Genomic DNA, 27,257 nt, shown 5'->3' with positions numbered 1-27,257 from the left:
GTTCGAAGGCAATAATTCCTGTCCTATGTGTCGTGCAACCTCCTTCAGCCAGGATGTGTCGCCACACGCGGAGCTGCTAGGTGCCTTGAATTTACACTTATTGTCATGGTCGGCAACCTCAAGGCACCTGGCACGCGAAGAGCAAAGAGAGACACTAGCGACTTCCGTGAGTAGTAATGCATTGGACATGCGGAGTCTTTCGGCACTTGCAAGGGAGAACACTGGGCATCTTACCCGACTGTCGGAAATTCAGGCAGGTCCGGAGACCGAGGAGAGCTGGGCGGAGACTGCTCGAATCGGGGGCAGGATTAGAGCAAACGATGCACGGCTCAGGCAAATTGAACGCCGATTCCGATTCCAAAGGAAGGGAGCTCAGGGTGGGCCTGGTCTTTGATATTTGAAGTTTGTACTGTTGTAGAGGTTAGACTGTGTTTGAGGAACCCAGACCGCATGTAATTTCGAGCATGGCTTACTGGGTGTCACGGGTTTTGGTTAGTTTGGTACTCCCAGATGACATGATAGGGTGCATTCACTTGAGAAACACCTTCGAAATTAATGCAAAGTGCTAAGAGAGAATTGGTATTGCTACTTATAGTAAGAGCGTTTCTTAGACCCTGTGCACTTCTTTTTTATCTGCCGTCGACGCTAATTTCGTAATAAGACGAAGAATGTCAAACTCTTGTTTTTAGTCTAACCATGTCACGGTTTCAGCCCTTGTACAACACCATGCGACCTGGTTGGGCCCAGCGTGGCTTGGCAATATTGTACGGCCTTCACTGTACAACAGAGCATTGAGTCCCTGACACTCCCTTACCACTCGCTCACTACAATCCTCTCCAGCTGCTATCACTCTTCCCGGTAACACTTCTAATCTTGAAATATCACTCTTGACACAGCTACATTCATTACGATTCCCTAATTGCGACAGAAGTTTGAGACTATCACAAACCCAGAGAACGAACTCGGGTTTCCTTACCTTACGCATCAACGAACTGACCGCAAAGGGCCCGGAGTCTACAAAAGCCATGGATCTCCCGAGCGTCTCTGAGAGGTTAGCCCATATTGAAAGCCCAAATCGCGATAATCCTATCGTCCTTGCCAACGTTCGCACTAACATCCGCGGAACTTTTGGATTCGACGCTCCTGGCCCAGTCTCTCAACACCAAGACTCCGATAGGTCGATTAATCGCTCTCAGTTACGAGATCGGAGAAACGAGATTCGTAGCCGTCTCGCTCAAGCCAGAGTAGACGCGATGGACACCGGTACTTTGGAAACATCGAATATCAGAGCCAAGACTTTCCTAGAATCCCTCCCGGTCCTCTCGCTCACCGATCTTTTGGAAGACAAGCATGATTGCCCGATATGCATCGAGCCATACCAAGATCCTCAGCACAGTGAAAGCCCAGTGCGCCTCCCGTGCAACCATATCATTGGCAAGGACTGTCTGCTAAGCTGGCTGACGTCCTCCGCGCTGAACACCAAAAACAACACATGTCCAATATGTCGCGCCGTCTTATTCGAGCGCAACAAAGTCGCACTTAAAGATCAGCTGGGTATTCTACGCAGAAGCCTGAGTCATTTCCGGAACGCCCATGGGCCGAGAATCTCAATGGATGAAACCCTGCGGAGGAATGAAGAGCACGAGAGGACACATGACCATATCACCCAAGCGAGTGCTCCTCGGTGGCGGCTGATGCAGGCTCACAATATTCAATGATGGTACGGGTGGGTTTGGTGACAGTGGATACGGAGATGTGGCCAAAACAAACATTGCAGGGGCGTGTCGAGCGCAACGAAGGGGAACGTGAGGGACCGTGTGGCTTTGGATAGGGTCTTAGAATCAGGATGCTCTTCGTCTCAGATTCAGCGATCCCCAAATTCGTTGCTTCAGCTGTCGAGGACCGTGAGGGAGATCGTGTGGGCTCGACGGGCTGAAAATAGGCGGATCCTATTCATGACATGGCTCTTAGGTTGTCAGTCCCTCTTCAGATAAGATGAAACCCGTGCGGTGCCCTGCATATGATCAGTGGCTATCGAAGTACCTTCTGTCGTCAGCTCATCATCTACCCCAAAACACAACATTTCGTCTCCGAGCGAGTGCCGCCTTTTCATTGTCATGCCTTATCTAGAGTGTCATAGCTGTAGAGTGTGTGCGAGCTGTGACTTAGCGACAATGAGCATTGTTACGAGATTCCTTTGTTCACAGCCGTCTCTGAGACAAGAGTGAATCGAGAAATTTTGTCAATGCACCTTTGTTAGTAGAGATTCATTCTTTATGCATCAAGGAATAACGCAATTGTTGCCATTCATTTTGCTTTGCTGACAATGATCTTTGTTACTGACTTTGCACCACTGCCTTCTAAACACCTGTATATATTGGCTTGACAGCATTCTTGTGTTAATAGCTCCACCTTCATCTCAGTGCACAGCTTCAACTTCCTCCCAATCACATCAACTCAACTCGTTGAACCACCGTCAGCTCTCACTACCATCGTCCAGAAGATCAAAGTTCCAAGCAAAAGTTAAGTTTCAAGAGATGGCAGGGGAGCGTCTTCCTACTTTACCAAGCATGGAACGTAATTCACGCGGTGAAAGTCCACGACCGCGCCCGATCTCAGTCATACATCGCGACATCGAGCAAGCTCTCGCAGAGCTTGAAACGAGCAGTGAAGAACACGATTTGGAAATGGCAGAAATCCACCGTGCTATCGATCGGCTGGATGCTGAAATAGCCCTTCTTTCGAGAGATGGAGACGATCTATACTACCCCGACGATTCAAGTCTCCTGGATCTTATCACCCCTTCGTTGCCAACAGGAGAATCGTCGGAGGACAATGTCTCCACGCAGGCAGGGGCAAAGTTCGTTGACCAGCTTCCAGGCATGAACTTGAAGGACCTACCGAAGGATAGCAGCTGCAATATCTGCATGGATCCCTTCAGCAGCACCGAAGACCCCGAATTGCCTGTCCGACTTCCATGTGGCCATGTCATAGGCCGGAACTGCATCTCCAAATGGCTGGCGACAAGCAACAGCTGTCCGCTATGCCGACGTGTTTTCTTCGAACCAGAAGTGCGGAATCCACCGTTGACTGAGACGGAACTAAGGGCTATGCTTCAAACAACTCGACCGGCTACCGAGACGGACCTGGATGAACGCCTGGTGTTAGCCAGTCTGAGTATGCAAGATGTAGAGTCCTTCGGAAGGGAACTCAACGAGATCACGCGTCAGCAGATTGCAATGGAGAGGAGGCTGGCTAGCTTTGAGGCACAGAGTACTCCGCTGACCCCTGGGAGTGAAATGCAACTCAGAGAGCTCATGGCGGATAATGTGGAGCTGCATGCGAGATTGGGGGATTTCAGTATTCGTCATCGGGGGTTGATCGAGAGTCATGGGATTCAACTTCCCAGGGTAGGGCGATTCTTCTCGGGGCTGTAGTCGAGACAGTTGAGCGGTGAGACGGTTGCGAAAGAAACGGGTACGAGGGGTTTTGAATAGCAAGTAGGTGGTCTTGTATCAATGGGAATGCGCCTTAAGAGGTTATACTATTCTTGTGTAATATGGAAAGGTTATTGTAGTAAGAGCCAGTGTGCCTGCTGGAGTAGACTGATATGCGATTACCTTATAGACCCGCAAGACCTGAAATCATATGAGTCATGTTGTCGATCTTTTCCGCGCAGCTAGGATTGGCCAACATTAGAGCGTAATTGGTAGATATCTTCCGAAAAAGCCTTTTCATTTATATCAATACCAGTCTCCTCCACCAACAAGTAGCACCTATGCAATAGTCTCAGGTAGAAAGCCTGCGCGCTCAGTCACCATCAAATGCTGTTTCCTGTGCGAGCAAGTCTTCACAGATACACAAGATTCAGTTCTTGAAAACATGCCGTAGCTCCCTAGCTTCACGGCTCAGCAACCTCTGTTTTGCACCTTGTTTATCCACGGCTTGTCGTCAATATAATACCTTGCGAGACGAATGATGCAAGGTCGATTCCAGAAAGACACGTGACTTGCCGAAATTCTGTCGACCTATCTCGATTTCCTCTCTCAGATTTTGGGTGGAGAAGTATCCATCTTTATACCCTTCCTTTCATCAAACTTAGTTGTCCCTCGAACATCTGCGAAGCCTGTAGTGTAATCCTTGCTGGTCAAGACCATATTTTTGCGCTTGTGAGAACTAAACAGCCCACGCAGATTTCAATCTATCTAAACTGGTAGTAAGGGAGCCCCATGTGTCCACAGCCCACGAGCCGGCAATCCTGCTTGTTCATGGAGGCTTCCACTTGCCAGCAACGTATAATTCATTCTGGGATCTTCTTTCAAAGGCAGGATTCCTTCTACACTGCCCACATCTTTCGACAAACGGCGATGTGGCGCCTCCCAATCCAAGAATCGAGGACGATGTCACGACTGTACGCGCTGTGGCATTCGACCTAGCTAGCTCCGGCTATCTAATCATAGTCCTTGTGCATTCTTATAGCGGACTCATTGCTTCCGAAGCTGTCACGGAGGAACTTACGCGAAGCATGGAAACGGCCAGGCGTCGTCCGACTCATCTATATGAGTGCTTGGATGATTCAGTCAAAGTCTGCCTTACCCCACTCGTTCGAGAAAAACGGATACCAATTTAATTTGGAATTGGCTGCAGGGTTTGCTGGATCGAAATCGCGATTAGGCTGGGAGGTGATCATACTATAGAGATATGGGTGTGTGGGTGTTGAGATAGGCTGGCGTCTTGGTTTTTGGTGATGGAATCAGTGCCATTAGTTGCCAGAATTCAAATTGCCGTTTTTGGTTGTTCAACACATTGTTCTATGGTGGAGGGAATCTAGTATCGAGAATGCATGACGTCCGAGAGTGTCGAATGAGCCAGATATGGAAACCGCCTTCTGGCACAGTCTTGCCCAAACCATGACAATGTCCCGAGGAGATGTTTGCACTAGGCGGTCTCTTTGGCCAGGTCTCCGTTGGTGAGGCGTAACAGAGACAGCGAAAGGCCGAAGCGCCCACCATGCTTGTCATCTTTTTGGCCTGGCTCCGGATTTTGCCAGATCCAGCACGTTCTCAACACACTTGACGTGAACACAACAGAGCTGCGCGTAACACACCTCTGAGCATAACACGTTGAATCGAGTATAAGTGGTCATGCGGCAGCACTGACCTGGTCTTATTTCTACATTAAGGCACCAAGAAAATCCAAGCAGAGAATTTACCAGGTTGTATCCGAACAAGTTTATACTGCGAAAGAAAATTTATACATCACCATTAAAAGAGCCACCTGCTCAACAGGGACGCCACTCAAGACTAGGAGGTCATGCCTCCAAGCTGTATAGTCGAGAATTTCCTCAGTTCGCTTCCGGTCGTCAACCTGGAAGACCTATGGGCTCAACGGCAGTGTGACATATGTCATGAGTCTTTCTTCGAATGGGCGGAGAAACCGCTGAAGCTCCCGTGAGTACCTCTTGAATCTCGTCTCCAACGGATATTGCTGTGGCTTGCACGCGGTATTTCTTTAAGCAGGGTGTCCCTCAACATATTACGAAGCTCACAAGCTACGTACTAGAAACAGAATGCTGACATAGAATTGCTAGATGCGGGCACATCTTCGGAAGTAAATGTATCGCCGAATGGCTGTCCCCCACTGCGGTTGACCTTAAACCAAAGAACACTTGTCCCATATGTCGAGAGGTGCTCTTCTCACAATCTGGACGGCGATTCTGGGACAGTACTTCGCTTGTACCAGGTACGCGCGGAGTACGTCTTCCGGTTCCTCTCCTCACCTCCGCAGCCCGTGGTGGCCGTCAGAATGCAATCATTCATCCTGGACTTCTTGCTCGTCTGGCAGAGGCTCAAAATCGAGGTTCTGCAGGGGGCCGAAATGCACTCGGCCCAGTTGCAGAGGCACTAGCGTCACTTCGTGCCATCATCAGAGAGCTTCCGGGTAACAAAGCAGGGAGAGAAACCGCGGAATCGATCCCCGTTTCTGTGATGGACGATGCAGTGCACTCGCTTGCTGCGCAAATGGGCCGTCTTTATGAACATCATGAGCCACGAATAGACGAGGAGACGACTAGTATTTCTTGGGATTCGGAAGGTCCGGAGGTTTCATTTCTGCGGGACCCAGTGTGGGCGCGGTGGTGTGAGTGGCAGTTGCAGGAACTGGTGTACATGGAGCTCAACACGGTATAGGGATCTCTGCCGCATCTTCGGGTTACTGTGATCGATGTATGAGGGGTCAGCGTCTGGTATCAGGTGGAAGTGGATACTATGGCCCTGTAGACTGGCGTTATCCACAGTTCGATTGCTGGTTTGAAGCCACAGTGAGACTGTGTTAGTGCGTAAATATCAGAAGTATTATAGCCGTGAATCTGTAAAGACCGTGTAGCTGGTTGTAAAATGCTCTTTATAACGGCTTGTTTCAGAAAATGAAATTTGGCATGCCTTAAAACATACTTACCCTCCCACCACCCAAAGGAGTTTCATCGCAGCCGGCAATCGAGATGCCAAGGTCTTCTTGTAAAACCTTTAGACGCAACCATGTTCGGAAAGGTAGAAAGCAAGAAGGGGCCTTGGGGTCATAAGCCAGTAAAGCGAGTGAACCAGAGAGGGAGCTGCATGCTGATGCAATGGATTCGCAGGCGCTCCTGACCAGTTGTGGCCGACGGTTTTATTCAGTTGTCTTCCACAGCGTATTCCTTCTTCATCTTCTCCAGAGCCTCTCCTACCACGGTGATATAATCGATCATATCACATTTACACACTAGACTGACAAGTCCGTGAATACTTTTCGATCCTTCCAAAAGCGTTTGCGACACCATAGCCGGCTTCCGAAGCAAGCAGCCCCATCCTCTGTCCGTCCAGAAAAAGATCTCTGGCCCCAAAGGTGTTGGGTAGGATCCATTCCAACGACCCATGATAGAATCCATACCATCTTGTTCTGTTTTTCCCAAGCCAGTAAGTTGCCTCCCGTAAGAGCTGGATTCTCCTTCATTTGTGCGTTCAGCGCCCTCCATTCCGCCTGTGTTCTGGCCGGTCAAGACATCTCTTGGTATGATATCGGCCTTCGCCAAACCACTTGTGCTCCTCCCAATACCCGAAGTTTTATCAGTAGCACGCTGCAGTGCTCCCCGCTGATTCTGTAATCTCGGGCTCAACCGCTCCTCTTCTTCGCGCATATCATCCTTGATAGACTCACACGCTCCCTTTTCCTAGCCACGGCGGACACTTCGGTCAGCAGCCTCAGCATCATGGTCTCGAGCAAACGTCTCCGAACGCTTTCAACTTTCCCCAGTATGAGGGATCTCACTGGCCACACCTTGAGGTTTTTTTCGCGTGCAACTCCACTAATGGTGAAAGAGGTTGCGAGTAACTCCTAGCAATAGAGGCTGGAGGAAGAGTCCTCAGGCACTAAGCTAACAGAAATAAGTCGGCCGACGACTAAGTATCTCTATTGTGCAATTATCTCCCGGTCTACAGTCTTCCTTGGCATCCTTGAGATTTTTGGTGTCTTGACTTGAGAAGGACAGATTTAGAGCTTTGGTGAGCGAAGCGGCAGCCAGACATGAACCAGGCATGGTTTATCTCTATGTCTCATATCTCCAGGAAACCACATCGAGTCTAAAGCATTTGTCTGATTCTTTTTGTACAGAGGAAATCAAAGAAAAAGAGAGTCCATCCACCCAAGACTACTAAACCAAGCTTTCCGTCCATACAGAATCCCATTCAAAACACCATCCTCAAATTACCGAAACGTACAGAACTCTCAACCCGAACCCCACCCACATCTCCATCTCCAACCCCATCCCCATCTCCACCAACTCACCCCGCCACCCCTCCCGGCCTATCCGCCCCCCTCACCAAGACCCCAAACACAACTCCCGCAACCACAAGCGCGAGCACAAACACCCACCCAATGAGACAGTTCCGGCTCCTGCCCTTACCCTTCACCCCCGCTATCGTCTTCATCCTCCCTTGGCCCTCCACATCGTCCCCCCCATCCCTCGCATCCCGACCCCCCCCGCAACTCCACATTCTTGAACCCCGCCCCAGAGCGCCCCTCGTGACCGCCCGCCCCGTTCCGATCATGCGGCCGCGCGGTCGGCGCCGGCGCCTCGAGGTGCGGGGCGTGGTCGGCGAGGTACAACGTCGTTGGGCGTGGCGTTGCGAGTGGGTTTCGAGACGTTTCCTGTATATGCGGCCCGTCGTGGCGAGCGGGATGCTCTTCTTTTGCTGCTACCTCTGCACCTGCACGCGGCGCTCTAAACCCCCATTCATCTACTCCGTGTCTATCCAAACGCGGATCCGGACCCACGATCGAAACGGGCGACAGGTATCCCAGCGTGGGCGAATCGGGTCCGAGGGGCGATACGGTTGGTTCTTCTGCGTGTCGAGGGTAAGTATCGGCGGTTGCGGGGTTGTGGTATTGGCTTAGGGGGCCGAGGGATTCGGGGCGTGGTGGGAGGGGGGAGAGGGGCGAGGGGAGGGGTGGGTGTGGGTGGGGCATGGTGGTGGATTTGAATTTGGAGTTGATTTTGGGTTTGATTTTGGTGTTGGTTGTAGGGTTTGGTTTGCTTCGGCTTGAATGGGTGGTGTGGCACGGCCTGCGTGGACGTTCTATCTGGCGAGGTAAGAGAAGCAGAGAAGGAGCCAGTGGCTGCTTTTGCGGTCGTTTGTTTACTGCTGTAGGGTGAGAGTGCAGATAGCGAGAGAGGGCATTGGGAATTGTACTAGGATTGGAATGTGTCGGAAAGATGTCGAATGAGATGGGCAATTCTTTCTTTCTTTCTGAACATTGGCCCCAGGAAAAGAGACAATTTTTAGAATTACTAACAAAGAAACTCGTGCTGTGAAGACGCGAGCACAAATGATATTCGGGAACCCCTTTGTTGTCGTTGTTTTTCTCCACTACAAGAGACAAAGATGAATCTTCTTTCTTTTGTTTTCGTTGTTTTCGACGAGTATGTGAGAGGTTTTTTCCTTTGTCGTGACCATGATGGGCGATGGGTGCGAGAAGCTTGTATGCGGTCTAGCAGCGTCGAGAGATGGCGAGGAGAGCAGAGGAGAGGATGGCGGTGAGTGTTGTATCTAGTAAGAATAGATATACAGAGGGGGGGAAGACGTTCGACGGTGTTAGGGATCTCGTCCGCTATGCTCCAAAAGACGCAGTACCACGCAACAAGAGCAGAATGAGCCGCGGCAGTCATTCTGTAGTTAGTGCTCGCAAACAGTGAGGCCATACACAAAACAACGCATGCACAAGTAGATATATAGATAGGTAATTGGACATATCCAATACTAGGACAGCTAAGACCTTTTTAGACATACAAATAGTTTAAAAAAGGCCTTCCAGCGCTAGAAAACTCCTATATCTGAGCGATATAACCTGGAGTGAAATAAGGCTATATATAGGTGTGAGTGGGTGAGAGAAAAATAATATAGCTCTAAAAGAGATGAAATCGAATGAAGAGCCGTTAATAGATGTAAAATAGATAGCTATATAGCTCGTACTGGATATCTATCCTTAACCCCTTATCGGAGTATTAATAGAAGTATTAATAAGGGTATTAATAGCGAACGGCTAATTAAATAGCTATTAACGCTATAACTTTATAATAGATCTATTAATCTATAATTCTACTATTACGATTAATACTCGTAAATAGTAAGATTATATATAAAATAATATATATATAAGTAGATATATAAATAGATAATTAGATATATTTAATACTAAGATAACTAAGACCTTTTTTAGATATATAAATGATTTAAAAAAGATCTCTTAGCGCTAGAAAACTCTTAAAATCTAAAATATCGTTTAAAAAGAGTAAAGGTCTTAAGAAAGACTTTTAACGATATTTATTATAATAAATAGTAGAGATCGATAGTACTAGCGTAAATAGACTAAAAAATATTAATATTATAATAATACTTTAAGTATATAAGCTAGATAAGTAACGATATATAGACGATAGAAATCTAACTTTTAACGGCTTAATAATTAAATCTTATTATTACTAAGATCGATATTATATACTAATATTATAATCTCTCTATAAAAAAAATAATCTAAATAATAGCTCTTAATACTAAGTAACGTTAATACCTCGCGGAGATTATTAATAACGGTCTCTCTAGTAAAGAAGAAGCTCTTTAATTAAAATAGCGATATATTAAATAAAGCTTTCTATCTAAAGAGATAATATAAGACTTTAACTATATATATATTATCGCTTAATATAACTATTATAAGTATAATTCTATAGCGAAATAAGTTCGTTTTAAACGCTAAAAGTATAAGTTCTAGATAATTATTAAATAGCCTTATTAAGCGACGTATAAGAAACTATTCGCCGAAGTTCTTTTATTAAAGATCTCGCTTATTATAAGTAAACTTATTTATATATAGAAATATTATAAAGACGAGATAAAAGAAGATATATAGAGTCGCTCTAGTATAGATTAACTTATTAAAATAAGAAAGAATTTAAAGTAATAGATTCTTAGTAATTAGACGTCTTTTCTTTATATTAACTTCGTTATAAAAATATCGACTATCTATAATAATACGTTATAATTAAGAATAATAAAATATTAAGAGATTATTAAATTCTATATCTATATAGACTAATCTAAGATCGATAAGATATATCTTTATAGACTTTAACTTAACGCGGCGAGTGCTTAGATTAATAATTTAGCTTATAAAAGTATTTATAGTTATTAAAAAGAGAGATTAAATTTCTATAAATGCGTAATAGATCGTATAAAATCTTATTAAAATTATATATATCTTTCTAATTTTAATAGTAAGCCCTTATTAAAGAAGTCGTATGGTCTCTTAAGATAGTATAATCTAATTATACTAATATTCTAATAAATCTTATTCTATTTCAGCGGAGATATAAGATCTTTTAGCTATAGATATACGTTAGCAATTTTTCGATATTAAAAATATAATAGATTATTAATCAGCTAATTAATCTTTATAGATATTTAAGTAAATACTATTATAATATCGTAAGTAGTTATTAGTATAGCTATATCGCGTAATAAAGCTATAGCTAGCCTTTATATAGAGAATTTATATAATTTATTAACGTATATAACGTTATCGTAGTAAAGAATTAAGCGAGATTCTTATAACTAATATAATTATAGCTTTATCGCGTAATAAACGACCTTTATTTCTTTAAATTATATATCTTTAAAATAATAATATATAGCTATTTTAATACTAAAAACGTCTTTAAGCTAAATCGATTAAATATAATCGAGATAGTCGAGAATATAGCCTCTTATATCAAATTTTCTAGACGTATTAATTTATATATATTATATAACTCGACTATCGACATAGCGTATTAAGGCGATATTATTCTAATATTTTAAAAAGGTATTTTACTATAATAAGTCTACTCTTATATTATCTATAATTCGTATAATTATTATAAGTCTTTAAAGGATATTAAAAAATCGCCTTAAGAATACTCTTTTTAAAATTACGACTTTAATAGTAAAAGAGAGAAAGCTAATTATTAACTCGAGCTTCTAATATAAGATAATTATTCTTTTTAAAAGGTTTTTAATCGTAGTTCTCGTTTTAGTTAGTTTATTTAAGGGGAGTCTCGTCTATATATAAATACTATCGAATTTGATTTTTAGAAAATCGACTATAAAACTTATAATATTCTTTATATAATTAATTTAAAGACTTAATTCGCTATATAGCTAATCGAACTATTAGATATATATAATTATATTATTACTTAATAAAAGAATTATAAAGAAATCGTCTAGATAATAGAATATTATTTTTTATAGAAGAATCGCGATTAAGATCTAAATAAGAGTCTTTATAAAGAGATTAAATAGAAATAATAATATATATAATTTAAATAATAGATATCGTTCTTTTTAATAGCGTTTATTATAATTAAAACTAAATAGTTATTAGTTCGATATAGCGACGAGTATATATCTAAAGACGTCTTTAAGATCTCTTTTAATAAATTAAATCTTTAAGTCTTTCTATAATAATACTACTACTATATTATTATATATAATATATTTTAATACGCTTTACTTCGCTTAAATATTATTATTAACTAAGTAGTTATATAGAAATAAGAGATTATAAATTTATCTTTAATCTCTATTATATTTCGATATTAAATTAAGTAGCGAATAGACGTAGTAGAGCTTATTCTAAGAATTAACCTCGATTAGACGATATTATTAAAGCTATTTTTAAAGATTTATTAATAGTATTTAGAGTACTTAATATATTAATAAATAATTTTAATTACGATAGACTAAAATATAGCCTCGAAAATCTATCTTAACGCTCTTTCGAAGAATAATCGAAATAGTCTTAATAAATATTAGATCCGAATAATTGTTTAATTATTTAGACTAATTATTAATTATTAACAATTTCTAGTAAGATAAATTTAAGTTTAATAGGTTATATAGCGCGTATAAGAACCTCTTAGATATATATTATAGCGACTAAGATATCTACGAGTATTCTAGAAGTTATTCTATCTTAATAATACGATTATCTAATAGTAAATAATTAAAGTTATTTATAGCTAAGTTTAAGGCCTTAGAGTACTTATCTATTAAATGATTTTATTAATAGATTATATAAATATATAAATAAATATAGCGCTCGCGAAAATAGTTACCTCTATTAAAATTCTTATAAATTCTACTTTCTTCGACGGTAACGGGCTTATTAAGGCTAGGCGTAGCGGTATTTAGCTTATTATTACTTATATAAGTTTCTTTAAATATAAGAAGATTTTTATAACTCTAATTATTCGCTTTCTAGATCTTAAGATTATTTTAGTTATTTTAAATATATATAGTAATAAAGGCGAGATAATAAGCGAGAATAAAGTTAAATCTATAGATAATAGATAATCGTAATAGGCGAATAGTATATATATATAAAATCTTATTTAAGTCTTTCTTTACGCTAATATATATAAAGCGGCTAATAGTTATTAAGTATATATAAAAGTAGTATATTATATAATTATAGCTATTAATATTCTTATTCTTTTTAGTTAAGATAGTATATATATAGGCTAACTTAGCGAAATTTTTAATCTTAAAGATCTTAAAGAAGATTTATTTAAAGTATTTAATATTTATACTTCGAAATCTTTTAATAATACTAAAAAAGAACTTCTTATCTTTTATATAACGAAAGAAAATCTCTCTTCTTTTCTTCTAATTCGATTTAAAATTAAATAAATCTAAATTTAATATATTCGAGTAATAATAATAATAATTACGATTATAGCGGCGGTAATAACGGCGTAACTTATAAATTCTACCCTTATAAGAATAGTAATTATTTCGCTTCTCTTAGACCTTAAATAGCTAGGCTATTAATTCTTAAAGATCTACTTTAATAGTAGATAAAGGCGTTTTATTCACCTAATCCGAGCTTATAATATTCGATAACGTATTATATATAAGAATATTCTCGCGAAGAGAAGATATTTTAGCCTTAATAGTCTTGAAAGCCTTTTTAGTCTTAAGAGTCTTATTAATATTATTAACTACGTTAAAGATCTTTTTAATAATTTTAAAGGCGAGGGTAATATATTTAATCGCTTTTTTAAATCTAATAATAGCGGCGAAGGCTATTACGAAGTATATAAGAGTATAGAGTATATTTATAGTAGTTAAATAGTACTTATAATAGTTAAATAAAGATTAATTTATATAGACTTAATTATAAAAGAAGAAGAAAAATAATATAGCTCTAAAAGAGACGAAATCGAATGAAGAGCCGTTAACAGGTGTAAAACAGGTGGCTATATAGCTCGTACTGGACATCTGTCCCCAACCCCTTGCCGGGGTACCAACAGGGGTACCAACAAGGGTACCAACACGAACGGTTGATCAAACAGCCACCAACGCTATGGCCTCATAATGGACCCACTAACTCACAGTCCCACTGTTGCGAGTATCCGAAGTAAGGAATTTCACCTCATCATCGTGGAAACTAAAATGCGTATATAGGAAATACGCAGCTAGCATGCGAGACAACCAATAATGCCCTGCGCGCTGCACTATGATGGCAAATATATTAGGCGTTACTTCTCAGCGCAAGGGACTACAGCACGGGAACGGTTGCGTCATTTTGCTTATCACGGGCCAGGAGCTTTCGTCCACGTGTCGCAGCCCTTTACCTTCCACCAGCCTTCGACCCTGACGATCTCTGCGGGAGTGATGACAGTCTCCTCCAACAGCGCTCCCGGTGCTCTCACTTCGCCACCTGGCGCGGCCTTCTGCACGTGAGAAGACCGTCCTTCATTTTCTACAGGCTCCGAGATCTCCTCGACTCGCGCCTGTAATGTGAGGACTTTTTTCGCATCTGCGAGCAGAGCTTGTGTCTTCTCAATGCAAGTGTCGAGAAAGTTGTCCAGTATCTTTGCGTCGAGTGCGAGGTCGGAGCAGCTGGTTGCTTTTGCATTCACAGGCTCTGGGTCTCCGAATCTTGCGGTCCGCTTTGGGTTTCGAAGGGCTGTTTTGGCGAGTTGGGAGGAGGTAGGAGGAGGAAGGGCGGTGCTGTCGTCGAGGTTTGCAATAGTGGGTCCATCGTACAAGGATGAAGGGGTGGTGGGTAAGGTATGGGTAGACTTGGAGAAGTGGGAGACGGTTGGAGTGCTGCGTGATTCCTTGTAAGCAGTCCTCTTACTAAGGTGTCCCAACCCCGATGATTGTTTCCAGGAATTTAGCTCACCAGAATCCTCATTTGTTCTTGCAGATCCGTCCGCATCAACGATATCCGTATCTTGCGGTGATGGAGTGCCGGGTTGGGTCCAAGGTTCTGGATCTTCCTTCTTCCATTCGGTCCAGCCATCCCCTGCTGTCCAATTCGTAGTCCAATCCCCACCACCAGAAGTCGCAGGGGTACTCCAACCCTGCTCCCCCGCAGCGCTCCAAGCACTCTCCGAGACACAGGAATGCCCCTCATAATTCCCCTTTTCATCCCCGGAGGTCTCCAACCGTGACTGTATCTTCGACTTATAGAAAAGATGATGCTCCTCCCACCGCTCGCGGTACTCCCTCGTCCAAGTCCCCTCTCGCCGTATACCCTGCTCAAACTCGTCCTTACGGGCCAACCTTGGGAGCTCCTCCTCAGAAGCGTTTCCATCATCTGAGCAGGCCTCGCTCACGAGGTCGTCGGAATTCCATTCGTACGCCTCAAGGTCAGAGGCGTGGTCTCTGTCCCACAAGTGTGCGACTAGAGCGGCATCTTCGTCTGCTGAATCGGTGTCGTCGGGGGGCTCGAAATTGACCTCGGCTGACGGAAGGATGTAATCGGATGAGTCAAGGGTAATCTTTTCTAGCCAGTCGGCGTTATCCGTGATGATTTGCGTTGTTGTAGGGTCTTCCGAGCTGCCGATGGAGGCGGTGCACTCTCCAGGCTGCATAATGGAGGATCTGTCCTTAAAGAACGGTTAATCGTGTTGTGAAATGGCGAGCGCGATTTTTTGGCGTGGCGCGATAAAAGCAACGCGATGTGACGTTGAGGATGCGGTGAATCCTTTGATAAAACACCAAGCACGTAATGACGTCTTGAACAAGGACTCGAGATGAGGTTGGGGGCCGAAGACTGGTGCTAGGATTTCCAAGGGCTCAGGTACGAGGGGTTGATATCGGAAGGTGCGATACTCGACAATGAGAGGACAAAGGCTATTGTGGCTTCCTTTGTTCATGTCGCATATCAACAAGGCAATACAACACTGACAGTTTGTGAACTTACAGGAGTGAGCTTTTGAAAGGGAGACGCATTTGTTTTGTCAAGAGTTGGAGCAAGATTGAGGTACGACGTACGGATATTCTCGGTCACAAGTTTCAGGATTGTATCACGTGACTCCTTTTCGCCTCCCAGCTTGGCGCATTGCTTTTACCGTTACTCTGAGATCCAGGATCTAGCTAATGCTGACCATAACTGTATGGTGATGTGAGAAAGAAATCATTAATAGCTCAGAACTCATGAAGTGGTTCCCGTCAAATATTGTCGGGAGGATGAGCAATCAGAGCGGAGCGCGTGGCCAATACATCAGATTTGAGCAAACTAGATGTTTTCGGAGTCTGTTCCCTCTACCAAGCGGAGTAAGCGCTCTTTTTTTTGTCACAGGACATGCTGTGACCTTACAATGGCTCACAATTCATACTATACCACCCTACGATGGGGCGCATTTCCTCTCTCCTTTCTCTTTCCGCTCCGGCCATGACATGTACATATACAGAGGCGACGGCATCTGCATCAGCTACATCGATACTCAGGGCAGAAGTGTCGCGAACCTAAGATGCTTTGGACCGCACACGCGTATTCCACGAGTTTCTCATCTAAAGGAAGTCTCATTCTTCGGCGCAAACGTTAGGTTCGTAGCATCGGTATGATACGGCGACACTCTACCCCGTACAGAGTCAAGTCTCTGGCTTTCCACGATGTCTGGGGAAGACGTATTTAGCAGATCTAGCATCGTTCCAAGCTTCCGACCTTCGAAAGACTGCGGCTGATCTGCCTGTGGATAGTCTCTGCATCCTTTGTCGACGCCTAAATGGTAAGCGTCAGCGACGAGGTGATACTAAGCGTTTATAAGACCGACCATTCCAGGTGAAAATGCACTTACTGGCCACAAAGAGAACATAATTCAGCGCATTGGAAGTCGCATTCATCGGCGAGAGCGAAAACGCATAGTTCCAATCCATGGTTTCGTCCACGCTATCCTCAACCGTGACGCCAATGTAGAAATGAGCAATCTCATGCAGCAGCATGTACATCTGCGACTGCCAAAAAGCAGTAAAGTTTCCTTCGAATTGGTTCGTAGCCTCGTTGACAGTTGGACAATTCCCTACGGCTGGCAGTGTCGGCATCAGGAAGAAAAGAGGGCAGATGAAGATGTTCGGTGTTTTCGGGTAGTACATGAGCGCCCAAGTCGGATTTCCTTTGCAAATATCATAGATGTCAAATTCTTGGCCTGCTTTGTGAATGATCACTGTGTCTGGTTTCAATGCGCAGACGAGACTCGGCACTAGCAATTCTTTGCCGAAATCCAGACGAAGTGGCACTCCGATCGTGACCCTGCTCAATATCCCATGGACAACCGTCTCGTAATACGAATTTTTGAAAAACGCTTGATATGGTGCACTTGTTACCCCGTAATGGGTTTCCCGAATAGCCAGTGGTAGAACATCGTAGAGACTTTCCAGCACGTTTTGGACCTGTGGGGCGAGTAGACTGCAGTGCTGGATTGTGTAGTCGTTGCTTTTCGTGATATCGTTCGGGGCTGCTTAAGAAGTCAGAACCATGTTTCTCCACGAAACGAGGATCTAACGTTACTTTGTTGAGGTAGAGCACAGCTGCATTGTATCAGTAAGGAAACGCTCAGAGCCTGGCTAATGCATGCTAATGGCCCCATCGAAAGAGACGTGAGCCCAGAAGACTTTGAAGAGGGAAGAGGGTCGAGCGCAGCAGGCGCGCCTTTGAAAAGGAAAGAAATTGCACAGGAGCAAATAGCAGTCGCGCCTATTATCCTGCGCCTAAGCTATAGCGCAGATATCAACAAGATTTGGGTGCTAGAGAAGGACCCGTAGAAGCGAAAGGAGAGATTGCGGCTCGCTTTAGGCGCTGTTGCAAACCCGGAGTGCTACGGTCGGCAAAAAAGATCCTAGCTTCTCCTGTAGAACTAGACCGTGGAGTGGAGCTGGAGTTCATCATGGGACGAAGAAGACTAGGCATTCGGCAGATAACTACCCAATTCTGCTGTAGTCTCCGGTGGCAAATCCTCAATGCCACCAGTCTGCCTAACTTCTCGCTGGTCACCCAAAGCCTTCACTAACGGCAGTGGGGCTTGCATCACCCGATGCTACAAAGAAACGTGACTTTTCAAGGGGAGATCAGCGTCTTTGACATTGCATTGGCAGAGGGACCTTGTTATGACGATTCTAGATATTTCAAGTGTGTCCGACATGCGTGGAGAAAGCAGGTCTCTGGTTCTGTGTCAGTCACTGCGACCTTTGTTTGCCCAGTCCCGGAACTCTTTAGAAAATGCGCACAACGTTCAGACACGGTGGAACATGTGAGAACCCAGAGCCTGGTTTGCAATGAAGACAAAGAGCAATGGTCCCCTCATGCAACTCTAACTGCGTCTAAGATCTATAAAATGTGCAGTCAGTCTCTCTTCCTTGGCCACACTCAGCTTTTACACTAATGAAAATCGCGACCATCGTTCCAACAACATGAACCACCAACTATCAATCAGATCTCTCAACGTACCCCCACCACCGCAAAGATCCTTCGCCAGCATCTCCTCAAGCCTCTTCCACCTCCTCTGCCGCCGCCAATCAGACCTGTGGCATCTGCGCACCTTATCGGCCAACAACTCCCTAACGCCATGGCTTATGGATCCTTTCCTGCACCCTCTCTCCTATCTGGCAAAAGCCCTCGCGCTCGCCGGAGACCCCATCCCGGCAGCGCTGCGCGGAGAGATCCGCGAATCGTTGCTGGCGATGGAAGCGGAAGCGGAGCATTTGCGCACGGAGATCGAGTGTAATTTTTGGCGGGCGTATTTCCGGACTGGGAGGCAGAGGGAGGAAGAGGATTTGGGGAGGCAGAGGGAGGAGTGTGGGAGGCGTTGGGTGGGTTTGTTGCAAGGCTGGGAGAGGGAGTGTAGGAGGTATTATGATCCGGTTAGGGATCCGACGGAGGTGCATGTTACGGCGCGATTGGCGCTGCTTGGGCTCGAATGAGATTGGAGATTGAGATGTTTGGTTTGAGGCTGACGTGAATTTGGCGTCTTCAATGTACAGTATGGCTAATCAATAAGCACTGTGCTGCCGCCACCGTCCCTTGATAGACATTTCGAGCGGAAGTTCCAAACAGAAGTCCCTCGTTTTGATTTTTTAAAAGCTTGCTGAGAAGATCCGACTCGTGATGGGTGCTCTGAAAGACACTGCAAGATCACACTAGCTGTCTGTTTGGCATTTTTGCTATATTCGTTGAATTCCTTCGAATGCCCTTGACGGTGTTGACAAGCTCCATGCTTTCTGGTGGCTCAAAAGATCCTGTGGAACAAGTCGTACATGAACAGCCACCACGATGGCTATAGTTTTTGATCTTCGCTTTGTGACTTCGAGTCTTTGGGGCATGTGGTGGAGCGTCTTCAGCTTTGGGAGCGTGGATAGTCTCTCTGCATCCCGAATATTGTCCGTTCGACAGATTATCATATCTGAGTATCGACTGATATTCCAGGGGACATGTTGCACAGTCGTCAGACAACGATATTTGGTCATTGCTGTCGTTGGGTCCCTTGCACATGTCGAAACTCGACGCCTGCATGTGTGGAGTCTTACGTCTTCTCTCTGATGCAATCGCTTTTTCTTGCACCAGATGGTCAGTGAAACTCAGTGGCGACGGCCGTCGTTGTGGGCTCCAGATTGCATTTCCATTGACTTCTTCACGTTCAGGGGAGACCGATGTTGGAGGAGACGGTGATAGTGAGCCATCATCTTCTGTTGAAGTCTTCTTGGTGGTTTTCCCATCCTGAATGGAAGTGTTGGGTAACATATGGACCGTGTTTTGTCTCCAGGCGACGCTTTGGGGGAGCTTGAGTGGGTGATGGGCTTGACCAAATACCACACAACCGTTGGCTTCGAGCTTGCCGTGTGGGATTCTATGCCCGATTATTTTGTACGAGTCGTGGTATACCTGCTGTAAACGGTCGCACTTGCAGCGATTCGAACTGACGCCAGCGCATGGCTCAAAAAGCATGGAGCCTCGATGCCATTGGAGCTTCGCAGAGGTTAGGTATTGCTGATCCTGGCGGTGTCCGGCTTTTGCGTAGAACATCCTTAGCATTGAAACGCCGACGGCAAGGTAATCCTTATCCTTTTCGCAACAGTGGGACTGTGGGTTAGTAGATCCATTATGAGGCCATAGCGTTAATGGCTGTTTGATCAGCCGTTGGCCCTGTTGGTACCCTTGTTGGTACCCCTGTTGGTACCCCGGCAAGGGGTTGGGGACAGGTGTCCAGTACGAGCTATATAGCCACCTGTTTTGCACCTGTCAATGGCTCTTCATTCGATTTCGTCTCTGTCAGAGCCATATCATAGGTCTCAGGACTGCCTCCAGCTTTGAATCACAATATTCAATTCGACCAAGTCCGGCCGTTCGGAGTGCGGCCCCCATCCTTGCCAGCTGCTGGACAACGTCCACAACGATGTCTGGATTTCCGGATGTGATGTAGAGAGACATAGAACCGCGAGTGACTTGGAACTCAAGCTCAGCATGACTGGAGGGTGCACCGTCTCTAGAAATATTTCCGTCATCAATACGATCACAAATTTTAGACTGTGACGTGTGGGAAGGGCTATCCAAAGCAGCCTGTAGGGCATCCAGAACTTTCGAACCATGTGCAGGCCAGTTTTGTTGTATATAATCTGAGCAGGTCGTCGCTTGAGCGTGCTGTGCAGACCCACTTATTGTAACAACGGGACTCAAAGCTGAATTTGGAAAGTCATCCTCACGGAATTGGTCATTCATGAAACCCAAGACGTTCCACTGAATCTTGATCGAAGCGCGGTACTGGCCTGCTTCGCCCGCTGACAAAGCCTCAAGCACCTGAGATTCTATGAGTGCCAGCTTGGCGTTGATCGAGTGGTGAAACTTTGAAGCTATCAAACCCTCGTTTCCGTCGAGAACCGTTCCTGTTGAATGCCTATGTTCGCACTCAGCGATAGATCCAGGGTCATCGGGGATACCGTCTTTCAGTCGCTGATGCACACTTTTATCATCCGAGGAAGAAATCAACTCGTTTGCTTCATGCGACTCCATTTCTACATCGTCCGATGCATTAGCCATCTTATCGATAGGTCCGACGTTGTTAGCGTCCAGAGCTTGCGGCACGACCGAATCTGGATCCGGAATAGAGACCTTCAACCCAGCAGTCTCTTGATCTGGCGGGTTTTCACAGATTTTCCGGGGTTGCGAATTCGCAATTCGTGCTGCAGCTTCCGCTGACAGTCCTGGAGCCTGAGGGTTGCCTGACGGGAGCACACTCTCCTCTCTTGCCCTAGATCTTGTGCTTTCTGGTTTGATCTTTACAAGCATGCTTTGATTTTCTGAAACGACCGAACAGTGTGTCGCAGCCGCTGCTACCTTAGATCCACGTCTCGGGCTCTTTCTTCTACTTTCTTGTCCATTGCCCCGTCTACTCGCTCTAGGGTACTTGTTGGAATTCAGCAACTCAGCCACATAGAAAAAACAACAAGCCGTCATCAATTTCATCAGGTTATGAGCCCGGTTTGACGAAACTCGTCACCACGACGGCTTCCTTCGTAAGGGATTACTAAAGGTATTCTTACGTCGTACAATTCAGCCATAGAGGTCCCGGTCGACGTCCGCTGCGTTAACACAAGTTGCTACTTATTACCTCTACGGCTTTTTCAGCGCAATTCCATACCTCACAGATCCTACGATACGATATCGACCACAGCACTGTTAAAGGCAGAAGATTGGGGGGCTTAGGGCTAGAATTTAGAGGAGGAAAGTGGAAGCGCACCAGACAAGGCAGCTAGGGGAGGACTCGATAGTTAGAAAGATGTCAGATGCCAGTGTCAGATGCCAGTGCCAGAGCCAACGACGCCTGTGCCCGATGCCAGTGCCAGAAGCCCGTACATCTCGAAGCTTACGAATTAGTCACTCGATATACCCTACAACACGCCACAAAGTCCTCTACGAAGGCATTCGACAAGGCTCTAGGAGAGGACAGTTTAGAGACACGAAGGAACAGACACCCTCTCGAAGCCTACGAATCAGTCACTCGATATACCCTACAGCAAGTCATCTCGGAAAGCCCTACTACGGTAGGCACACTCACATCCAAAGCACTCTTCCCGGTTTCCCTACACGAGCGAGGTTTACGGGTTTAAGGAGGCTTTAAAGCAGGACACAGGCAATTGATTTATGGAGCTACAGCTACAGTCCCAGGGGGGAGCAAATAGGTCTTCGCTGCAGGGGGAGTGTTGGAATTCAGCAACTCAGCCCTGATATGCTTGGCATAGACTATAAGTAGCAGTACTCCTCCATAGAAAAACAATAAGCCGTCATCAATTTCATCAAGCTGAGTGCGTGGCTGTGTGATGTATGTATGTATGTATGTATGTATGTTTGTATGTATATGAAGCGAGGAAGGGACTATCTGTGTTGTTATGAGAGTACGAAGTCCGTTAATGAAGTGATTAGCGCTAGGTATGTGCTGGTGTGGTGTCGATTGTTTATTCGAGGTTTTATGCAACATGGGCTGGGTGGGGAGATGAAGAGACGGAGAAGGGAGGAAAGGTAAGAAAGGAATCAGGTGAAAGAGTAGTCATTATCCCATAATCGCACAACGATACGGTAGGTCTTTCTGTTCTTCCGATTTTCTGGACATCTGTGAGATTAGTAGATGCGTCTATGGGTAATACGTACGCACTGACGCGGCTCGTCTGGACAGAGCTACACAAGCCGTGCCACCTACTTTGTGTGTATGGAGCGCACCAATTGTACCGCTGCTGCCAAGATATGTAGGCTTGTAGCGCCGTCCGCGCGGATGGTATGGATTCCGGGATGCACGCGAGAATGGAGAGGAGAGCGATGAGGTTCGGCTCGATATCCAATCGTCAGTCATTAGGGTTGGTTGCAACTGGCTATTCTGCCTCTGCCTGCAATTTACCGAATCAACGTGCTGTCATTACTGTCTTCGCTCGATATGGTTTGCGAACTCGTACCCTGGCGTTACATTTCCATACGCCGCCGCCAGAATTTAGGGTATCACTCGGTAACGAATCCGTGTTTTGGGGTATGAGTTGGTAACTTTTTCGAGGGTTAAGGCCGGGAAAAATTACCGAATCGGTGCAATATTAGCGTGTGCAGAAAACGTTGGAATACTTGGCACTGAGAAAATCACACACACACCACCAAAAGTAGTACTGAATAGATGAATCTTCTCTCATATCGCATTCTACCACCTTCCTCATCATATTTGAAGCTCCTATATATCTCGCTTAGCCGATCCTTAATATCTTGCCTTAGTGTTTCAAAATGCCTCCCAATCGACGCAGTCAGGGGTCCCCCCCTTATGTATCGTGTTGCTTTACAATTGGGGGTTCCTGATGCTTTAGTCAGAGGCTTTAAGGCAGACTTGAAGGTATTTAAGCCTTAATGGCGACAGGCGAAGGCCTTAATGACTCTGGGGCAGTAGCAGCAGCAGCAAATGTAGTTTAGTCTTCAAAATCTATCTGAATATCGCACTCATTAAGAGCTCTATTTGACTCCCTCATGTCCGCCTCAAAGATATAGCCTCCCATAGCACTATGCTTGAAATGCTCCCTCGGAAAGAGATCGCACCGACTCCTCATCACGGCATATCGTAAGAAGTCAACAAAGTTCCCTTGGAACTGAGGCCATACCTCGTAAAAGTATCTTCGAACCCGTGCCTTCAAGACGCTGAAAGAGAGCTCGATGGGATTGACATCTGGTGAGTAGGGAGGCAGATATCGGACCTCGCAAAGGAGTAACAAACGAACGATTCTGGACCGAATAGGCGGAGGTAAGCCCCTTCTATCGATCGTTGCGAGGGGCATTTCGAAACAACAGGAATTGGCTAAGCGAGATATACAGGAGCTTCAAATATGATGAGGAAGGTGGTAGAATGCGATATGGGAGAAGATTCATCTATTCAGTACTACTTTTGGTGGTGTGTGTGATTTTCTCAGTGCCAAGTATTCCAACGTTTTCTGCACACGCCAATATCACCTCAGGCTATGGCTTACTTACAGATCAATACCTGTACTGGTAAGACGGGGTACCTTATGGATTTGTAAGGAATCATTTGTTTGGGGTACTTAAGCTTAACGCCGAACGGGTGCACCGTTACTTAACTACAACAGACGGAATGTTTCTTTCTTTCAAAACAAGTCCATCTTATATGTACTTACTTACGCACTTAATCCTATCCAATCTAACTCTAACGTGCTGCCGATCGATCAGCGTTTAACAATAACTACGGCAGCGCACCGCAATGGCTGCACAACTTCCCACGCGCCAATTGGGCAAGGATGGGCCGTGGGTTAGTGCGTTGGGGTATGGGGCTATGGGGCTGAGTTGTAGGGAATTACCGTGTCCGATTTCTCCGATATGAGAATGGGCGAGCTAATGATATGATGCATGAGTAGCTACGCTCTACGGCGATGCTGGAGACGAGGAAGAGCGGTTAGCGTTTCTGGATAAGGTGTTTGAGATGGGCTGTACGTTCTGGGATACTGCTGAGGTATGAATCGGGATTGAATGTTTGCTATGTTCGAGAGTCGTAAGCTGATCTGGTGTAGGGCTATGGGGACAACGAAGAGCTGATTGGGAAGTGGTTCAAAAGGACTGGAAAGCGTGATCAGGTATGCTCTACCTTCGTTCTAAATCTTGAGAGTATGTGATGCTGAGAGAGGGATAAGGTATTTCTGGCAACCAAATTCGCAGTCAAGGGCTTAGCAGACGGTACACGCATTTTCTCCAATGAGCCGGAGTACATACGAAAAGCCATCGATGGGAGTCTGGAAAGACTGCAAACCGACCATGTTGACCTCTGGTACTGGTTCGTATCTCCCTCTTCCCCCAATCCAAGCCTTTTCCCATCCAGCACTGACAACCCTCCAGCCACCGTTTCGACGGCAAAGTCCCCGTCGAAACCATCGTCTCTACCATGGCCTCCGCCGTCCACTCGGGCAAAGTGCGCTACCTCGGCCTTTCGGAATGCTCCTCCACCACCCTCCGCCGCGCCATGACCATCCACCCCATCCACGCCGTCCAAATCGAATACTCCCCCTTCACCCTCGACATCGAAAACGCCTCCGGCACAAACCTGCTCGCCACGTGTCGCGAGCTGGGCGTAGCGACCGTAGCCTACAGCCCGCTCGGCCGGGGGGTGCTTACAGGCCAGTACAAAAGCGCCGAGGACTTCGGGCCGGGCGATTGGAGGCGCAACATGCCTCGGTTCTCGGCGGAGAATTTCCCCAAGAATCTCGAGCTCGTTGACAAGCTTTCCGCCATCGCGAAGATGAAAGGTTGTACGACGGGGCAATTAACGCTGGCGTGGTTGATGGAGCAGGGGCCGGATGTGATTCCGATTCCGGGGACGAAGAAGGCGAAGTATCTTGAGGAGAATTTGGGGAGTTTGCGGGTGGTGTTGAGTGAGGGGCAGGCGAGGGAGATAGGGAGGCGGTGGAGGGTTGTGAGACGAGTGGGGATCGGTATCCGGGGGTTATGGCGAAGGTTTGTTTTGGAGATACGCCGGAGCTGGAGGGGAGAGAAGGAGGGGGGTAGTGAAAATGAGGGATGAGGCTGTTGCTACTGCTTGCCTTCGATACAAAAAGTCGGCTGCAGAGCCTTGGGCGGCATTGCCGTAGGGCTGACCTGCTATACTTCCTGCTCTCTTTCAACCATCCTTCATGACCATCATACATATCGTTTTAACAGAACAAGTCCTTTCAGCACGAGGAGAAGATTTATGCGTTCGTGTTTATCAGATGTTATTGACCAATCGTATCGTCTAGATGCGAGGTCGTGCAAGCATCGCGGATATTACATTCCCAATACAACGATTGGCGAGGATGAGCGCAGCCTTGCCGTGCGCAGCACCGCGGTCAAATGTCTCCGCCACTCTCTTCATCTCAGAATCCGCGCATCACCAGAGATCGTGTGCTACCTACGCGCTTCAAAGCGAGAAGTGGAAGAAGAAACAAGTTCACGGTGCTGCATCGCGATTGGACGATGCGAGATGCAAGCTCTATGTAGCCTCATGCACGGTGATCGCCGAGCCACCGTAGCAGGGCGCAGGAAGAACAGCCTCATTCTCTGCAACGACTATATGGTCTCGGAGAACCCCGCCATGTCGGTATATCACTGCTGACCTCTCTTCCAACCTACCCCTTCCATCCAATTATTATGTCTCCGCCCATCCCATGACCATCAATCTATCAATGTGATCTTCAGAGCGTTGGAAAGAAAATACATGCCCTGGCGGCGCATTTTCATTAATATAATGAACATTTCCAGCTCATATCGCGACTTCTCGTCTCGTGCTTTAGCTTCTAAGCATATCCCTTGCCCAATATGCCCTATACGAGGAACAGTGGCCCTACGAGTGCAAATGATCCTTCAAGCGGAACTGAGAATGATCCTAACGGCGGCCATTGCGGCCAAGCCTTGGGCTTCTCATCCAGTTCTTCCCACACTTACGGTACTCCCAATTACTATCTTCAACAGCAATCCACCAGTGGATACCTATACCCACATGGGCATCAAACCCTCAGGCCTCCTCCTCTCAACGCTGGCTATCACTCCAGGGACAACTCTAATTCTGGCTATGCTACCAGAGTCCCTTCAGTGGCTAGCCCACAACCACAACAGAGCTATCCAGTCCAGACCTACCCAGTCCAAAGCTATCCAGTCCAAAGTTACCCAGTCCACAGCTATGTTCCCAGTCGCCAGCTGGGCCCACAGAAAGCAGACCGTCCTGGTATTGAGGTCGTTCATACTGCTCATGTAAGCTCTTCAAAATACGTGAAGGAGCGAAAGCTCAGGTAGGATACTACTCTCTTCGTTGGTGCACTCAGTGGGAAGCATTGCCTCTCCACCCTACATCTCTGACAATTTTCTGCATTCGCTGACGACATCTTATTCAGCACCCCAATTCCTTCATCGCCTTCCGAGTACCCCTGTCTACACCCAAACTGCGGCCACATAAGTTCTCGAGCTCACGATCTTAAAAGTCATATGGTTGTGCACATTCCCCCTGCACCAGACGAGCTACTTGATTGTAAGTACGAGTGGTGCGGGCGTATTGGATCACACGGTTTCACGAGAGAAGACCTTCTTGAAGAGCATATGAGGAAGGTACATTTCAAAGAGACTAAGTACTGATGAAATTGATGACGGCTTGTTGTTTTTCTATGGAGGAGTACTGCTACTTATAGTTGTTGCCAAGCATAACAGGGCTGAGATGCTGAATTCCAACACTCCCCCTGCAGCGAAGACCTATTTATTTCCCCCTGGGACTGTAGCTGTAGCTCCATAAATCAACTGCCTGTATCCTGCTTTGAAGCCTCCTTAAACCCGTAAACCTCGCTCGTGTAGGGAAATCGGGAAGAGTGCTTTAGATGTGAGTGTGTCTACCGTAGTAGGGCTTTCCG

At 45.7% G+C, this 27,257-nt stretch overlaps 11 protein-coding genes across 11 annotated transcripts; 6 read left to right on the top strand and 5 right to left on the bottom strand.

The window, feature by feature from the left end:
• Positions 1 to 726: 726 nt before the first annotated feature.
• HO173_012362 (uncharacterized protein) lies at positions 727 to 1,718 on the top strand (the record flags this gene model as incomplete). The annotated part of the gene is made up of 2 exons (XM_037314234.1): positions 727 to 778; positions 841 to 1,718. The coding sequence occupies 2 exons, from the start codon at positions 727 to 729 to the stop codon at positions 1,716 to 1,718; spliced, it is 930 nt and encodes a 309-aa protein (XP_037158910.1).
• An 852-nt stretch (positions 1,719 to 2,570) lies between these two features.
• HO173_012361 (uncharacterized protein) lies at positions 2,571 to 3,437 on the top strand (the record flags this gene model as incomplete). Its single annotated transcript, XM_037314233.1, has 1 exon — positions 2,571 to 3,437. One exon carries the CDS (start codon positions 2,571 to 2,573, stop codon positions 3,435 to 3,437), a length of 867 nt encoding a protein of 288 aa, XP_037158909.1.
• Positions 3,438 to 5,313: 1,876 nt separating this feature from the next.
• Positions 5,314 to 6,188, top strand: HO173_012360 (uncharacterized protein; the record flags this gene model as incomplete). The annotated part of the gene is made up of 2 exons (XM_037314232.1): positions 5,314 to 5,450; positions 5,591 to 6,188. 2 exons carry the CDS (start codon positions 5,314 to 5,316, stop codon positions 6,186 to 6,188), a joined length of 735 nt encoding a protein of 244 aa, XP_037158908.1.
• Positions 6,189 to 6,670: 482 nt separating this feature from the next.
• On the bottom strand, positions 6,671 to 7,174 carry HO173_012359 (uncharacterized protein; the record flags this gene model as incomplete). The annotated part of the gene is made up of 1 exon (XM_037314231.1): positions 6,671 to 7,174. The coding sequence occupies one exon, from the start codon at positions 7,172 to 7,174 to the stop codon at positions 6,671 to 6,673; it is 504 nt and encodes a 167-aa protein (XP_037158907.1).
• Positions 7,175 to 14,167: 6,993 nt separating this feature from the next.
• On the bottom strand, positions 14,168 to 15,457 carry HO173_012358 (uncharacterized protein; the record flags this gene model as incomplete). Its single annotated transcript, XM_037314230.1, has 1 exon — positions 14,168 to 15,457. The coding sequence occupies one exon, from the start codon at positions 15,455 to 15,457 to the stop codon at positions 14,168 to 14,170; it is 1,290 nt and encodes a 429-aa protein (XP_037158906.1).
• Positions 15,458 to 16,604: 1,147 nt separating this feature from the next.
• On the bottom strand, positions 16,605 to 17,893 carry HO173_012357 (uncharacterized protein; the record flags this gene model as incomplete). The annotated part of the gene is made up of 2 exons (XM_037314229.1): positions 16,605 to 17,323; positions 17,791 to 17,893. The coding sequence occupies 2 exons, from the start codon at positions 17,891 to 17,893 to the stop codon at positions 16,605 to 16,607; spliced, it is 822 nt and encodes a 273-aa protein (XP_037158905.1).
• Positions 17,894 to 18,275: 382 nt separating this feature from the next.
• On the top strand, positions 18,276 to 18,785 carry HO173_012356 (uncharacterized protein; the record flags this gene model as incomplete). The annotated part of the gene is made up of 1 exon (XM_037314228.1): positions 18,276 to 18,785. The coding sequence occupies one exon, from the start codon at positions 18,276 to 18,278 to the stop codon at positions 18,783 to 18,785; it is 510 nt and encodes a 169-aa protein (XP_037158904.1).
• Positions 18,786 to 18,996: 211 nt separating this feature from the next.
• Positions 18,997 to 19,884, bottom strand: HO173_012355 (uncharacterized protein; the record flags this gene model as incomplete). Its single annotated transcript, XM_037314227.1, has 1 exon — positions 18,997 to 19,884. One exon carries the CDS (start codon positions 19,882 to 19,884, stop codon positions 18,997 to 18,999), a length of 888 nt encoding a protein of 295 aa, XP_037158903.1.
• A 246-nt stretch (positions 19,885 to 20,130) lies between these two features.
• On the bottom strand, positions 20,131 to 21,144 carry HO173_012354 (uncharacterized protein; the record flags this gene model as incomplete). Its single annotated transcript, XM_037314226.1, has 1 exon — positions 20,131 to 21,144. The coding sequence occupies one exon, from the start codon at positions 21,142 to 21,144 to the stop codon at positions 20,131 to 20,133; it is 1,014 nt and encodes a 337-aa protein (XP_037158902.1).
• Positions 21,145 to 24,094: 2,950 nt separating this feature from the next.
• On the top strand, positions 24,095 to 25,405 carry HO173_012353 (uncharacterized protein; the record flags this gene model as incomplete). Its single annotated transcript, XM_037314225.1, has 5 exons — positions 24,095 to 24,179; positions 24,249 to 24,343; positions 24,402 to 24,464; positions 24,522 to 24,661; positions 24,724 to 25,405. The coding sequence occupies 5 exons, from the start codon at positions 24,095 to 24,097 to the stop codon at positions 25,403 to 25,405; spliced, it is 1,065 nt and encodes a 354-aa protein (XP_037158901.1).
• Positions 25,406 to 26,178: 773 nt separating this feature from the next.
• HO173_012352 (uncharacterized protein) lies at positions 26,179 to 26,834 on the top strand (the record flags this gene model as incomplete). The annotated part of the gene is made up of 2 exons (XM_037314224.1): positions 26,179 to 26,610; positions 26,751 to 26,834. The coding sequence occupies 2 exons, from the start codon at positions 26,179 to 26,181 to the stop codon at positions 26,832 to 26,834; spliced, it is 516 nt and encodes a 171-aa protein (XP_037158900.1).
• Between the last annotated feature and the right edge of the window lie 423 nt (positions 26,835 to 27,257).

This window comes from Letharia columbiana (genome assembly GCF_014066305.1).
Source record: "Letharia columbiana isolate WasteWater2 chromosome Unknown Sc0000078_s0, whole genome shotgun sequence".
In the NCBI taxonomy this organism is placed as follows: Eukaryota; Fungi; Ascomycota; class Lecanoromycetes; order Lecanorales; family Parmeliaceae; genus Letharia; species Letharia columbiana.
This window is presented reverse-complemented; position numbering and strand designations above follow the sequence as displayed.